General features: G+C 62.2%; 1 protein-coding gene across 2 annotated transcripts; it reads left to right on the top strand.

The window, feature by feature from the left end:
- The first annotated feature begins 5613 nt into the window (after positions 1-5613).
- Positions 5614-10950, top strand: RNF208 (ring finger protein 208). Of its 2 annotated transcripts, none has more exons than XM_064393531.1 (2): positions 5614-6296; positions 8001-10950. In XM_064393531.1, the coding sequence occupies exon 2, from the start codon at positions 8696-8698 to the stop codon at positions 9491-9493; it is 798 nt and encodes a 265-aa protein (XP_064249601.1). In that variant the 5' UTR covers positions 5614-6296; positions 8001-8695; the 3' UTR covers positions 9494-10950. The 2 variants fall into 2 exon arrangements, with proteins under 2 accessions (XP_064249601.1, XP_064249602.1); XM_064393532.1 differs by lacking the exon at positions 5614-6296 and adding an exon at positions 6875-7005.
- The last annotated feature ends 4475 nt before the right edge of the window (positions 10951-15425 follow it).

Below are 15425 nucleotides of genomic sequence, written 5' to 3'. Positions count from 1 at the left end.
CCACACAACCCCCAGGAGGGTTACAGGCATGCAGGGAAAACAAAACCCTCAGCTCAACGCTCAGATTCACCCAGCTGACCCAGAAATGCAGCCGTGATGCTCCACACAAGAGCTTGGGTTGCCCGAGTGAGCAGAAGGAGCAGCAGGAGAGCCAGGGGTGCTGCCAGCTGCTGAGAGCAGAGATAGAGTGCACTGTGCCCCCAGGTCCTGTTGGGAACCCCAGGACAGTCACACTGGGATAGCAGGATCCCACCTCCTTTGAGCACAGCCACAGCCTGGGGCGCAGGGCTGTGTCCAGGGAAAGGGGGGCAGCAGCCTGGAGCCACGCAGGGCTCCCTGGGTCCCATCTACTGCCCTCAGGGAAGTTTTCCTGCAAAAGCTGAAATTATACTGCAAAAACAAACGCTGCCTCGGTCTGGGCTGCTGCTCGGGGCTGTGTGCCCGGTGAGGCAGCGCCCAGGAAGGAGGAGCAGGACTCCAGGCCAGGACTCCTGTCCCACCGGGCACCCCGAGGGCACAGGCAGCTGCTCCCCTTCCCTGACCCGGTTTGTGCCTGGCCGTGGCACCCAGGTGAGCAGCATGGTGTGAGTGCCGGGCTCTCCTGGCAGCCAGAGCAGCAAACGCTGAATGTCACCAAAATCACAGGGTGCAGCCCCAGCAGCCTGCACCCGCCCAGCCCGTGAGGGAGGCACAGTGCCTGGGTCCCAGCTCTGGCACCTGCTCTGGTTTCTTCTGAGCCCCGAATCCCTCGGGCTCTGTTAAGCCCGGCATCAGCTGGGCTGCACGGGCGAGGGGAAGGCTTCTGCAGAGCTGCCATTTCTATTTCTGGCCAGCCCTGTCCTGTTTTCCTTGGACACAAGGTGTTTTCTAAAGGAAGTGGGTCTTCCTTGCACCCTCTCACCCCTGAAATGCAGCTCTAGGTCTTTGTGGTCGTCCCTGCCTGGGCCAGCAGTCCCTGGGGAGCTGCAGACCTCCTCCCCTCCTCATTTCCCAGTGGCACTGGGAAGGAGTTTTTGACATAGCTGTGCTGCTGTGGGGTCACCAACCAGACCTGAGCCTCTCTGGGGAGTCCGTGGGACTGTGCCTACCTGGGCTGGGGAAGTTGCAGCTTCAGATGAAAAAGGGGGCTCTGATGGGACCAGGGGCCCCACTTGCCCCACAGGGCCTGTGGCTCAGAGTGTGGCCAGTTTGTCACTCTGGACCTCATGCAGGGCAGCTTTGAAGGACATCCCACTCCCTCTCTGTGCCCTGATCTACTGTTTGACCCTCAAAGAGAAAAAGATTTTCCCTGTGTAGCTGTAGGGAAATACATCTGGAATTTCCCATATCCTCGCTTGTGGCTACAGATCCCCATCTTCTCTCCCTCCTCTCAGGAGATAAGTGTGTTTTCCATGAGTGTTCTTTTCTGGCAGCTGAGCAACCCCAGGTCTGCAGGCAAAGAGGTGATGGGGAGGGGAATGAAGGTCACCACATCTGAGGAGAGAGGATGTGGTTCCTCTGGCCCTGGCCCCCTGACCTCCCCCCAGCCCTTGTGCATCCCCACTCCTCCTACTGCTCCCTCCTGCCCAGTGCACCTCCTGCAGCTCCAGCAAGGTGGGGCCTCTCTTCACACCCAGGGTTCATAGAAGTGAGCACAGTATTAATCACTAATAAAAAAAAATAATGATTAAACCCCTCGGAATCTTTAGGAAGATCTGTAACCTTCAGGCTGATCGGAGCACCATGTGTGCACCTCAAGGTTTGTGTGCAGCTTCAGACACTTTGGAGATCTTCTGAGTGTCACTTCTCTCGTGGTGGGGTCTCTGTAGACAGCTGCAAGCCTAGAAGCCAGCCCATGAAGGCCCCCACCATGGCATTAGTGTTGATGCAACAGCATCAGTGGTCAGGTCCTGACCACCAGCAACCAACCCACACTCTGCTTTAAACAGCAGCCACAGAGCAGCTCTGCAGCAGCTGGGGCATCCTTCAGCTACCAGCTGGCAACAAGAGACTGCTGCTTTCTTGGCAGATATTTCAGTAGCATCTCTCCTTCAAAATGGTGTTTGCTCTGCCTAGGCAAGCTGCACAGACAGCTCCTCCGGTGGTTTTGGTGGAGCACTGTGGCCAATGAGAGCTGCCCTGCTTTCCCCTTCTGTTGGGGTCTGTGCTGGGCTGTTGTGGCCACCCCAGACAAGCCTGGAGGGTCTCAGCCTGGGGTGGTGCTGACTGGGGGGCCCTTCTCCTGGTGCTCTATGCCAGGAGGCAGAGGCAGTCCCAAGGGGATGGGTCCCAGAGGATGAAAACACGGCTGTGGGTACCACATCCCTCCCTCCCTCCCTCCCTGGCAGGCCCTGGCGCCGGTGCTGTCCCGCACAGACCTGCACAGAAAGCTGCTCTCTGCAAAGCTGGGGGTGAGCTCATGGTTTTGTGGGTGAATTATCTGTGTGATGAGTGATTCACCAGAGCAAAACAAGATCAGTGTGAGAAACAGACGGGATTTTGGGAAGGGCCGTGGATCTGTGCAGGACCCGGACAAGCAAACTTGGTGATGAGAGCAGCAAAGAAAGGTGGCCTAAGGTGACACCAGGAATATGGACAGCATGGATGGAGGCCGGGGTGTGGGACAGGAAGGTCTGGCACACAGGGAGCTGTCAGCTCACCCACGTGGGGTGGAAAGAAAAGCCTCAGGTGCCATCACAGCGCAAGGCTGGCACCAAGCGAGAGCAAGGCTGTCCTCTCAGAACAGGCCCTTCCCAGAGGTGCTAGAAATCCAGAAGGGCAATAAAATCCCGAGCAAACAGCTAGATGCCTGAGCAGGTAATGGCTGATGGTGAGGAAGAAATTCAGGGCCAAATTATCTTCTGGCTTCACTGTTCATCTCAGCAAAGGCCGGCCAGCAGTGTTCCAGCTCCCAACACATCCACAAGAGCAAAGGTTTCAAACTGATCCAGTCAAGACACTGGACAGGAATGAGTTTTGCAGAAAGAAGCTGTGCTTTCACACAAGGCCAGCACCAGCTGAATTAGAATAACCTCCTGATTACAAACCGCAAAACCTTGTTCATGTGGGACAAATGAAGGGAATCCACTGGCAAAGTTGCTCCTGCATGTCTGTTGAAGGAGAGCTGGACACAAGGACAGCAGGTACAACTGAGCTGAGGAGCAACTTCTGAGCCCAGAGCTGTGCTTGGCCTGCTGACAAGAGCTCTGGAAATGGTAAAATATATCAGTGCTGCTTGTAAAACCCAGGAGAGCACCCACATCCCATCAGCAGAGGTCAGAAGGCATTCTGAGGATATCCACGTTGTGTATTATGTACCATGTACATTTATGGTAACACCCAATGCAATAGGTTTTTATAAAAGATAACACAACATGTATGTTTATATGCCAAAGTTAGGTGTTAAACCAGGAGTAAGTGACAAGACCCAAAGGCAGAGTGTCCATAGGGCTGAGGTTTGGAGGGGTCATTGCTCAAGTCTGAGCCACACAGGCCCAGAGATGGAAGGTTGGGGTTTTAAAGGATGAGATTTTTTCAGTCTGGGTAGAGAGCAGAGATCTTGATGGACCAGCTCAGCAGAGGAAAGGGAAAGCTCTGCAGTAAGCATGTGAAGCAGAGGCAGAGCCATTGGGGCAACAGGAAGATCCCAGCACCTTGGCACAAACACACTCTTATTCAGCAGAAAAGATGCCCAATGTAATTTATGATTATTTTTAAATAGAGCTGTTGCTTAACTCATGGAATAGCAGCATAATAGCACACCATGTAGCTGGGTCAGCACGGGGATGCCATATGAATTAATAACAGAAAATAGCTCGTGCTCGCTCACTTCCTGCAATTTCCTCTGCTCAGTGAGCTCAAGCGTAAGATCTCAGCTCTTGCTGTCTGCACCCAGGCACGTTAGCAGGGAAGGCAGGAGCACACTGGGAAGATGGGGAAGATTGAGGGAATTCCTGCGTAGCGGTGTGCCAGGCAGCAGCAGCCTCACACTGATTTTGGCAGGTGAGCAGATCAAAGAAAGGCACTCAGAGGTGCTAGAGGCATTCAAAAATCCCTTATCTGGTGAGAGAAACTCCAAGATTAAAAACTCAGCCATTGTCAAGAAGGGAGCATGGATTCCAGTGGAGGTGGTGCTGCAAGGTCCTCAGGGAGAACCTGACTCTAGGGTCAGTCTGGCCTGGGAATGGAGCTCAGCTGAGCCCTTGGGGCACCTTGGGGAATCCTTCTGCCTGGGTGATGTTGGTCATCTCTTCCAGGTCAGGAGGAGGGGCATCTGGGTGAGATTTTTAGCATCATTGCATGAAGTGTGGGTGAGAAGATCATCTGTGGGCTGCATAAGGCCTGGCAGAGCTGTGAAGTATGTAACCTCCAGCTGCTGTGTCCACCCCACTGATGGCAGGGCCAGGGGACAGCCATGGTGTGAGGACAGTGTGGGTCTGGGGACACGACGGCTGCAGGACCACGCAGACCCCTTGTTACAGGGGCTGGATCTGTGCTGCAGCAGGGCTGGGGGTCAGCAAGCAGGGCTGGGCAGGGTAATACTCAGGGAGGGCATAAAAGCCCAGGCACAGTCCTGGGGGAATATAAAAAACTAAAAAACAGCAAGGGGTGACATGAGCAGGAGAACCCCAGCAGCACCCAAAGGAGCCTGGTGAGCCCCCAGCAGCATCCTGCTCCAGCCAGGGCTGGGTGGAGGGGGGGAGTGGGTTTGGGTTGGAGTGTGCACGTGCCTGGGTCACTGCTCCTGGGAGCTGGAGGGCTCTGTGTGGGGCTGCCGGCTCATTTTGGCCATTTGCCTGTGGGGTCCCCATTCTGGAGGCAACCACAGCAGGGGGAGAAGGCAGCCTGGCCTCTAACATCTGCCAGGGGACATCCATGCCTCTCACATCTGCAGGAGCCAGGAAGCACGGACCAGAGTCACCTGCTCAGGGCACCTTGTGGGGTGTCCCCAGCCTGTGGGGTCCTGTCTGCCTGTGCCACTATGGGGGCCACACCAGCAAGCCCACGGCCATGAGCAATGCTCCCCAGCACTCTGCAGGGACCTGTCAGCATTACTGAGACCCCCACCCACCACGCTGAGCCCACCGTGTCCCAGGGACCAACGAGCCCCTGTGCCCAGGAGCTCAGCAGGGACTGGGGAGCTGTCAGGGGACCCCCTCTGCTCCCCCGACAGCCGCTGGTCATGGATCCCAGGGGACAGTGTGGGGTGCACGGCTGATTTGGCAGTGGGAAAAAGCAGTGGTGGGGGAATTCCTGGCTGTGCGACCTCTTCTCAGCCCCGGGAGCAGCAGGGGCTGCAGAGAGGGCCCCGCTCACCGATGCTGCCCCACAGCCGCGGCCCCGGAGCGGCACGGCCGCGGCGGAGCCGCTCGCACGGCGCTGGATGCTGAGTCACCGCGGCCCCTCGGAACGAGCGCGGGGGCCCGGCCGGCGGCGGGAGCAGGAGCGGGGCCCGGGAGGGCTCGGCAGCGGCTGCCGGGACAGGGGGTGCGGGGCAAGAGGGGCTGTGGGGTGGGGAAGCGGGGTGTGTGAGACGGGGGGCGAGGAGGGATGTGCGGGGAGGGGGCCGTGCAGGGCGGATGAAGGGGTGCGGGGCGGGGAGGGGGCGTGCGGGGAGGGGGGTGCGGGGCGGGGAGGGGGTGTGCTGGGCGTCAGGCGCTGCGGCCGGCGGGCCCCGGCGCTGCTGAGCGAGAGAAATGTGAGGCGGCTGCACCACTGCGGCGGCACTGCGGGCGGCGGCGGGAGCGCGCAGCAGCGCCCGCGCCGCCGGGCCCCGGGAACGGCGGGCACGGAGCCGCCGCTGCCTGCCCGCTGCTGCCCGCCGCTGTCTGCACCTGCCGAGGGGCACAGGGGGGCCTGGCATCAGCCCCCCGCAGCCTGCGCCGCCGGCCGAGGGTGTTGCATCAGCCCCGCGCCGAGCCGGGGTCCGCGGCCGGGGACGGCGGGGGGAGCCGGGGGAGGGCACGGAGGAGCCCCCCGGAGCGGCAGCGGCCGTACCTGCCGGCTCCCCCGGCCGCCGGTCCCCGCCGAGCATCCGGAGCAGCTCGGCGCCGCCAGCCCCGGCCCCCGTGCCCGGTGCCCTCCCCGCGCCGCCGCGGCCGCGGCCGGAGCAGGCGGCGGGGCCGGGGGCGGCCGGCCAGGACCATCCCCGTGGAGCCGCGCCTCGGAGCCGCCAGCATCCCCGGGGAGCCGCGCCTGGCCGGGGCAGCGCCGCATCCCTCTCTGCCTTTCAGATAACCTCCGCCGCTCGGGCCTGCGGAGCCGCGCCGGGCACGGAGCGGGGGCTGCACCGGGACCCCTGCCCGGGGCCAGCGCAGGTAACGGCGGCAGGGGCGGGGGAGTCACCCCGCGGGCGTGCGGGAGCGCACGTGTGTGTGTGTGTGTGTGTGTTTGTGTGTGTGCGTGTGTGTGTGTGTGTGCGCGCGCGCGCGCGTGTGTGTGTGTGTGTGTGTGTGTGCGTGTGTGTGTGTGTGTGCGTGTGTGTGCGTGTATGTGTGTGTGCGTGTGTGTGCGTGTATGTGTGTGTGTGTGTGTGCGTGTGTGTGTGTGTGTGTGCGTGTGTGCGTGTGCGTGTGTGTGTGTGCGTGTGTGTGTGTGTGTGTGCGTGTGTGTGCGTGTGTGTGTGTGTGTGTGCGTGTGCGTGTGCGTGTGTGTGTGTGCGTGTGCGTGTGCGTGTGTGTGTGCGTGTGTGTGTGTGTGCGTGTGTGTGTGTGTGTGCACAGGCGTGTGCTCCGCGGGGCTGCGAGCGTGGGGCAGGGACGTGTGGGGCTGGGGACTGCGGTGGGAGGTTGGGGCGGGGAGGGCTGTGTCACCCCCGGAGTGATGGCAATGCGGGGTACGGCGGGGGCTGTGTCACCCCCGGAGTGACGGGGATGGCGGGGGGCTGTGTCGCCCCAGGGGCGGTGGGGGTGCGGGGTGCTGCGCCAGGGCTGTGCGTGAAGGGGTGTGACAGAACGAGCGTGGGAACGCGGTGACAGTGCGTGGCACTGCTGACCACCCGAATCACGGTGCTGGTGGGCGCTGCGGGTGAGTGTCCGTGTGAGAGCTGCAGGCAGAGCCCCCGGGGCTGCTGCTGCCTGCGGGAGGGGGGGGATGTATGCTGCTTGTGGGACGCGGGGTGCAGGATGTGGGGTGCAGGATGTGGGCCCGTGAGGGGGAATGAAAGGGGCGAGGCCTCCCTCTGCAGGGCAGGATGCTCGCGGGACCCCAGTGCTACCAGGGCATGGCCCCCAGGACATCCCTGCTGGGGCTGGGCAGAGATCCAGCCCAGCCTCCCGGCCCTCAGGCACCCGGGGCTGGACCCCGGGGCCTCGCTTCGTCCCCAAAGCTGCTGCTGCTGCAACCAGATGGCCCCCTCGGGCCCCCTCCGCCAGGCATGGCAGCGCCCGGCCGGAGCAGGCATCCCTCTAACAGGATTTGCAGCGTGATGGAGGAGAGCGCCTTCGCCCTTCTCGGAGGAGAGCCGGGCTGGCGCAGGGGCTGCTGAGGGAGAAAATGGCCTCGGGCTGGCTGCCTGCCCCCCATCTCCTGCCCGCAAAGGTGGCCTGTCCTCTCCATCAGCCCCGGGACAAGGGCAGGGAGCTGGGAAGGGGGGGAGAGGAAGCTGGAGGGAGGGATAATAGCAGGGACAGATCAGGAGCAAGCGATGGAGGTAAAAATAGATCCACTGAGCAGAGGAGGGGCTAAACGTGAGAGAAAACCCTGAGCAGAGGCAGGTCGGTGGAGGAGCCCCTTCGGGAGGGGCCCTGCAGCCCAGCGGGGCTCTGGGGGACCTGCCCTCCCACCCTCAGGCTGAAGGGGGTCCCGGGACCCCGGGCTCGGGGCTGCCGAGGGGATGCCTTGGGGGAAATACCTGCCTGCTCCCACTTCCGCAGCCCAAGCACGGGCGGATGGACAGGACCCGCAGGGCACGATTGCTAAATTACCGGGATGCAGGCGGGCACGCATCCCGAGGGAGCGCTGGCAGCCGCCAGATCCATGAAGAGCCTTGGATCCAACCCACTCTCACTTTTCATTTCCAGAAAGCACGAAGCTGAGCTGGGAACAGGGGGACCAGGGACCGAGGGGACAAGGTGTGTGCTGTCCTGGCCGCAGCCAAGGTGAGCTGCCCTCTGGCACGGGATGTACTCTGAGCCCCTGCCCTGTGGGAGCTGCCGGTGACTGCAAGTGGGAGAGCCGGGAAGTCAGAGCAAAGGAATTTGCAAACACATTCTTCAGCGCCACGAGGATCCCACTGCATGTAAACAGGAACAGAGGCCGGCCTGGGGCGAAGTGAGAGCTGCCTCCAGTTCTGCAAGATCCTCCCTGGACTCACCTGCCCTGGGCAGTGCCCGGTGCCACCATCCCCAAATTGCTATTCCCGGCTGCAGCTGATCCGCTGTGGGAAGTGGCAGCGAAGGAGAAGAGCAGGGCTGCTGAGCGACTGCCAATGTCACGTTAACATCCCGGCGAGGCTGCGGGGAGCCGGCGCTTTGATCACCCGCCCAAGAGCATCTCGAAGTAGGCAGGATGCCACTGTGAGCCCTGCCTTCCCCTGCCTGCCCCAGCCTCGCGCCTGCCACTCTCGGGGCTGGCTGCAGAAGAGGGGCGCGGGGTCCTCTGGCGCTGGCCCGTCTCCCCAGGATGCTCTCCCGCACCAGCTGCTGCTCCCTGTGCTCCTGCTCCGCGGCCAGAGCGAGATTGAAAGCTCAGCGGGCTGCCAGCATGTTTTAGCCTCATGCAGGCGTCCCTCGGAGACCCCAGAGCAGTGGACAGTAATGTGAAAACGATACTCATGTCGTGTCTGAAAGGGCAACAGGTCATCATTAAAATGGAGGCGATGAAAATCATCCACCCGGAGAAGTTCTCGGAGCTGCAGGCGTCGCAGCCGCGCTACGCGCCCGCCCCGCGCCGCGAGCCGCCGCTCGTGGCCAAGCGCGCGTGGCCCTCCGAGTCCGAGATCATCGTCAACCAGGCGTGCGGGGACATCCCCGCCTTGGATGGCACCCCCGGGCCGCTGCCGCTGCCCCGGACTCCCCCGCTGCCGCGGCGCGAGCGCGGCTTCCAGGGCCAGCGCAAGGGCAGCTCGGAGGTCTGCTACCACCGGCAGCCGCCGTCGGACGAGGTGATCGTCAACCAGTACGTGCTGCACCCCTCGACGCCCTGCGAGCCCCTGGAGTGCCCCACCTGCGGCCACATGTACAACTTCACCAACAAGCGGCCCCGCATCCTCTCCTGCCTGCACTCGGTGTGCGAGGAGTGCCTGCAGATCCTCTACGAGTCCTGCCCCAAGTACAAGTTCATCTCCTGCCCCACCTGCAAACGGGAGACCGTCCTCTTCACCGACTACGGGCTGGCGGCGCTGGCCGTCAACACCAGTATCCTGAACAGACTGCCGGCCGAGGCCCTGGCCGCCAACCCCGTGCAGTGGAGCAGCGACACCGACCGCAGCTGCTACCAGACCTTCCGCCAGTACTGCGGGGCCGCCTGCACCTGCCACATCCGGAACCCGCTGTCCTCCTGCACCATCATGTGAGCCCCGCGCGGTCCCGCCCGCGCTCCGCAGCGGGGCACGGCGGGCGGGACAGCGCGGCCCCCGAGCCCCCTGCCCGCTCCCCGCCGGGGGCACCGCCGGGAATGCTCCGATACCCACCACGGCCAAGGATGTGGGACTGGGATCCTTGACGGCACTCGCGGGGGGCACGGGGGGGGCTGGGGCCCGGCAGCAGCCCCCTCCTCACCGGCGGTGCCCGGGGAGAGGGACGCTGGCACGGGGAGCACATCTACCAGCGCATCCAGGGTCTGCGGCTCCCCTGGTCCTGCGGCGGGCACTCCTGTGGTGCCTCGAGCATCTCACCGTGCTCCTTCCCGGGCGCCTCTCCCTCCTCTCCCCCCGGCTCTCCCGAGAGCGGACGCTGGGTTCTGGCCAGAGCGACGCCGTCCCCACCGCCCCACGGCCGGCAGCAGCAGCACAAGGAGCCCTGGAGATGCATGGTGCCACACCGGGCCACCCTCCCAGCACAGGAAGCGAGGACAGGTCCCCACCTGCCCCCTCCACCCCCTCTCTGTAAGTTATTTGCCAAAGCTTTCATCTCAGTGGCCACGCCGCCATGCGCCCGAGTCTCAGTAGCCACACCAAGCTGCCACGCCGGCCCCTCGGATGCCAGCAGACATGCGGCCCATGTCCTCCGCAGGCCCTTGAGGAAAGCTCCACTTTGTCCTCGTTTTGGAGGATTCTTGTTTTTCCCCATCCATCCCCGGCCACCCCATCCCAGGCCACTACATGTTCACAAAGGCATTGAGCTGTGCCCATTCTCTGCCCCTCCGCCCGGGACCCACACTGATGCCCCATGGGATGGCTCAGGAGAGTGGCACGGGGTCCAGTACCCCAAATTGCTGACTCCAGCAAGGAGATTTGACTGGGTAGGGGGACTGAGGTCTAGCTCCTGCCCACAGTCCCTTCCCCAGAGCAGCACCTCTGCTCTGACTCCTGTGTGGAGGGGCTGGCAGGGCAGCAGCCCCCTGTGCACAGTCTTGCTTTCTCCAGAGCACCTGGAGGGGTAAATTTGCTGCCAAAAAAAGCAAAAAAACAAAAACAAAATAAAGAAAAAGCCATAATTTTGTGTGCTCCCATGGGGCTGAGCACCACAACCCAGCATGGCCAGGGCACCAGGGGCACAAGCTGCCCAGTCCCACGGTGCTGGGTGAGCCTGAGCGGTCCCAGAACGTACATCCTGGAGGAAACAGCAGCCCCTGGCACGGGCCAAAGCCCAGCACCCATGCAGGGAGAGGGGCCAGTCGCTGCCCTGGCCTGTCCCGAGGGAGCGGGCGCAGCCCCAGGACCGTTCTCGCTCCGGTGCGGAACGGCGCCGGTTCCGTGTCTGTGTTGCTCTGCCAATGCCTCCCGCTGCTGGTTGTGACCATGGTCATGTTTTATACCCGGCCTTGTTCTGACCCCATCAGTCTCCCCAATAAAGATTATATTGGAACGAAGGCTGAGCTGGAGTCCGGGGCCGTGTCACTGCGGGCAGGAGTGGGGTGGCACACCGGGCTGTGTCCTGGCCCTGCTCCATCTGCGGGGCAGGCTGGGGGGCCATACCCGGGTTACAGCTTTCCCCTGGGCTGGCACCTCCTCCTCCAACCTGGCTTTCAGCTCTGATGGAGTTGTGTCCCCTCCCTGCCCAGCCTCTGCACGTGGCTGGGCACCTTGGGGGACCCTGCCCAGCTTGGCAAGGGGTCCCCAGCCACAGCAAGAGCCCTCAAACACCGCTGGATGTCCCCTCTCTCCCCAGGTGACGTGGGATACTGGGGGGAGGATGTGCCATTTGGTGGCACCTGCTGGGGAGGGACATGGGCAGTGCTGGGCTCCCCTTGCCCTGCTCTGGTGAGGCAGCTGCACCCATGGCCCCTCTCTGCACCATTCCCACAGCATGCAGGAGCTGCCCTGGGGCTGGCACACACCTGGCATCACCAGCCCATGGCACCCACTGCCTGCCCCAATGGACCCTGGGGCCATTGGGATGGGAGCACCACGGCTGGGAGAGCCAGGAATCTGCAGCAGAAGAAGTGGGATGATGATCCCAGGACAAGGCAGCTCCCCAGGGCAAGCGGTACACACTGGCTGGTGTTGTGCCCATTGCCAGTGCCAGCCCCCAGATTTCCCTCCTCTAGGAACAGTAACTGTCTCTGCCCTCGGCTCTGGGCCAAGGTGGAGCATCTGCTTCCAAAGCAGCAGCACACCCAGGAGGGTGCAAGCGTGGCTGCAGACCGTTTTTCCTGGTGTGCTGGTTCCCATCCCAGAGGGGTTTCTGTGCCTGGAGAACAGAACCAGCTCCCAGTCCATGGCTGCTGAATTACAGCACCAACAGCACAGCCAGTGCCACACTCATCCCCAGGATGCTGCAGCTGTGTCCTGTCTCCCTGTCCTTACAAACCTCCCCACCCTGCACCCACACTCCTCCATCCTTTTGTGCAGCCTTGGCACAGTGTGGGGGTCTCCTGGTGGCCACAGCAGCCCCTCACTAAGCCAAACCATGCGGCTGCTTGGGGGAGTTGGGGCAGCCCCAGATCCAGGATGTGCATCTCCATCAGCCCAAAGGCTCATGCCAAATCCAGGCAAAAGGACTCCAACACCCCAAAAGCTCATATTAAATCCAGGTTGAGCATCTCTGTCCCCAAAGACACCAAAGCTGCAGGCCAGCCAGAGCAGAGGCGGCAGCAATTTTGCCCTCAGTAGGAATTTACCCTTTTTATTGCATAAGGACAAAGGGTACAACATGTTCTCCCCTACCCTCGTGGCACCTCTTGGGCACAGAGTAAATTTAAAACTGCTAATTTGATTTTGAGTTGCAATTAAGGAAGAAATAGGGCCTTTCAGGAGCAAGTACTGGGCGAGAACCCATTTCTCCTGCCCTATTAACCTCGAATAAGCACTTTCTGGAAGAGGGGCCAGGTTTGCTGCAGAGGACAGGCACATGGGGTGGTGCCAGCCCTTGTGTCACAGATGCAGGTGAATTAAAAATCTTTCACTTCGCCTGAAATGCTCCCATGGCCATTCTGAGCTTTGTGCCTCCATGCTAAGTTTTTAAAGATCTCCAAGTCCTACAAACTGCTTAAGCATGGCCAGGACATTGCTACAGAAGGTTTGGTCACATGAGAGCAGAGATGCTCCCAGATGTTCCCAGGCAAGCTGGTTCTAAAATCTCCTCATTGTTGCAACATCTGTCCCAGGCTGGGATGAAGCTCTGGGCTCTCCCAGTGTCCAGTTTGGCTCATGATAGGAGAGGGACCATGGGGAGTTAAAATGCTCCTGGGGATGATCCTTTTCCCAAATGCCCTCATTTTAGGTGGGAAGTGCCAGGTTCAGGCTGGTTTGGGCTCAGCCTTCAGCATGGGTTTGGGGTGTGGTGTTCGCCAGTCATTCTCCCCAGAGTTAAGAAGCATTTGGACAGCGCTCTCAGGCCCAGGGTGGGATCGCTGGGGTGTCTGTGCATGGCCAGGAGTTGGGCTGGGTGATCCTGATGGGTTCTTTCCAACCCAGTGCGTTCTGTGGTTCTGTGAAAAGCAGCTCCTGCAGCCCGGCCTCTCGGGCTGGGGCTGGGGCTGCTCTGCTGCTGCAGGGCGGTGGCAGCGCTGGGCAGTGCCCGGCCGTCCCCAGCTGGTGGCCCCACCACCCCCACCCTGCCCCAGAGGTGGCACAGCAGGACAGCTCCCCAGGGATGCAAACGAGGCTGTGCTGGGCCGTGGGGAGATCACCTCCTGTCTGCAGCACCAGGGCTGTGCCCTCCTTGGGGACACGCAGCCCAGGGCGGTCACACCCCCCAAAGGCCGTTTCAGCCGAGTGGAAGCTCCTTTCCAAGTGCCAGCGTGATGGGAGGTGACTGTGACAGGTCCCCCGGGCAGGGCTGGCCCCGCGGCTGGGGAGGGACTGCTGGGCTCGGGAGCTTTCTTGGGGTCAAGTCCAAGACAGGGCTGGCTGCAGGCACGACTCCTGCTCACTGCCCAGCTCCGTGTCCCCTCCCCGTGCTGGCCCTGTGGCTGCTGGCCCTCTGGTCTCACTCCCAAGGGACACGGGGTGGGGACATGTCACCAGAGTGGGGGGCTGAGAGAAGAAGGGAAGGTGCTGCTGCTGGGGTGCAATTGGGATGGGGATACCTCCAGGCAGAGCAGGACTCAGGTGGGACACGCCAGGCTGCAGGAGGGAATGGGCAGGTCTGTGCAAGGATGGGGACAGCCAAGTCACTGTTCTGGGGACACCACCTCACCTGGTGCCAGCAGGTGCCAGCTGGGGGATGCGATGAGGCATTTGGGGTGGTGCAATGGGGTGTCATGGGCTGGGGAGAGGGGACGGGGCTGCAGCTGGGAAGGCTGGGTGGGTTTGGGGGCTGTGCTGGAAGCTGTGCCTGCACCAGGAGCCTGCATCAGCCCTGGCTCAGCTTTGTCAGCCCCTGTCCTGCTCACCATTATCTCAGGTGGCTAAATATAACCCAGCTCTGGGAGTGGACACTGCAGCCAGGCTCCAGATGGCCCACAGGGTCCATCCCCACACCACAGCCCCCAGGGACCCCCTCCTCGGGGGGATGGAGGTGCCCTTCAGCTTTCAGCACCCAGAGGTGCCAGCAGCTGGCTCAGGGAGCACGGGAGTGCTGGGGGTGTCCCGTGGGGGCAGCTCTGGCCTGGTTCACCCCAACACCCCCACGCAATGTAGGGCAGGGGCACGAGGCTCCCACATGGTGACAAGGCCCCCTGGGTGTCTGAGCTCCCCCTCCCCACAGGTTCCATGGAGCCAAAAATGCCCCAGCCAGGCTGAACTGGCACTTCTCCTGATGGAGCTGCTCCACTTGGTATAAATAAATATTCCTTGGTGCCACCAGGGCTGGGGGAACCCACCTGCTTCGGCCTGCTGACCTGACCTGTTTTGGGGTGCCCTGCTCCTCCCTGTGCCTCAGCACCTTGCCAGAGCAGCCCACGGCAGCGCTGATGCTGAGTGGCATCAGTGCCCTGTAAAGCTCACAGCCCCAAGCTCTGCCCTCCCGGACACAAGGACAGGGGTTCTCTGTGGGGCTGTGTGGGCACAGCAGTGCTTGCTGCCTGCTCACAGCCCACCCCCAGCTTCTGGGCAGGAGGAAGCAGAAGGGGGTGGGGGGCTTGGCACCCTGTCTCCCACAGCCACAGCCCTGGGGAGGGGCCCACAGGGTGTTTCTGGGGGAGAAGAGCAAAGCCAGGACATGGGGATGGTTGCACAGCCAGGCAGGAGGACAGGGCACAGCAGTGTCACCAGCCCCCCAGCAGGGCTGGGCTGAGGGGGACGGAGGGGGGGGGGCAGCACAGGGAGGGGGGAATTGGCAAAGGGTCAGCACGGCCTTGGCAGGACAACCCAGAGGAGGCCAGCAGTGACAAACAGACTGCTGCACATTCCAGCCTGTGGAGGTGGCTGTCAGCACCCCTGAAATGGAATCCTGGGAGGACCTCGAGGGTCTGACAGCTGCCTTCCACCCACCACCAGCACAAAGGTGGCTGAAAGCCTGGGCAGATCCCAATGCCTGTCCCCTTGGGGAGGAACAAAGGTGCAGAGCAGCCACACTGTGACCCAGACATCACCTGGCTGGCGCGTGGCCCCCACGTGAGGCTGGCAGAGCCCAGATCCTGCTCAGCCCTGGGACACTCCTGCTCCATGGCAGGTTCCATGTGGGCACAGCCCCAGTGCCACTCACCACAGGCTCCCCCACCTGTGTACGGCAGGGAGAGCCGTGTTTGCTCACTTATCTCCGCGAAGGGCACAGTCCGAGCACCGACTGGCACGGCTCAGCAAGGGCTGGGAGGTGCCACGGTGAAACACGTACCCCTTGCAGGTGGGTGCACTGGCTGTGCCCATTCCCTCCTTGTGTCACTGCTGGGCCCCAAGGGGACACGCTGAGACCAGGCATTGAACTCAGCTGACACAGCTGTGGTACAAACACAGGTTGTAT

Source organism: Passer domesticus, chromosome 18 (assembly GCF_036417665.1).
Source record: "Passer domesticus isolate bPasDom1 chromosome 18, bPasDom1.hap1, whole genome shotgun sequence".
Lineage (NCBI taxonomy): Eukaryota > Metazoa > Chordata > Aves > Passeriformes > Passeridae > Passer > Passer domesticus.
Note: the sequence above shows the minus strand (reverse complement) of the source record. Positions and strands in the feature narration are given on the sequence as shown.

Bases quoted from the DNA above. Each gene is read 5' to 3' on its own strand.
- RNF208 (XM_064393531.1), top strand. From the start codon at position 8,696: ATGCAGGCGTCCCTCGGAGACCCCAGAGCAGTGGACAGTAATGTGAAA.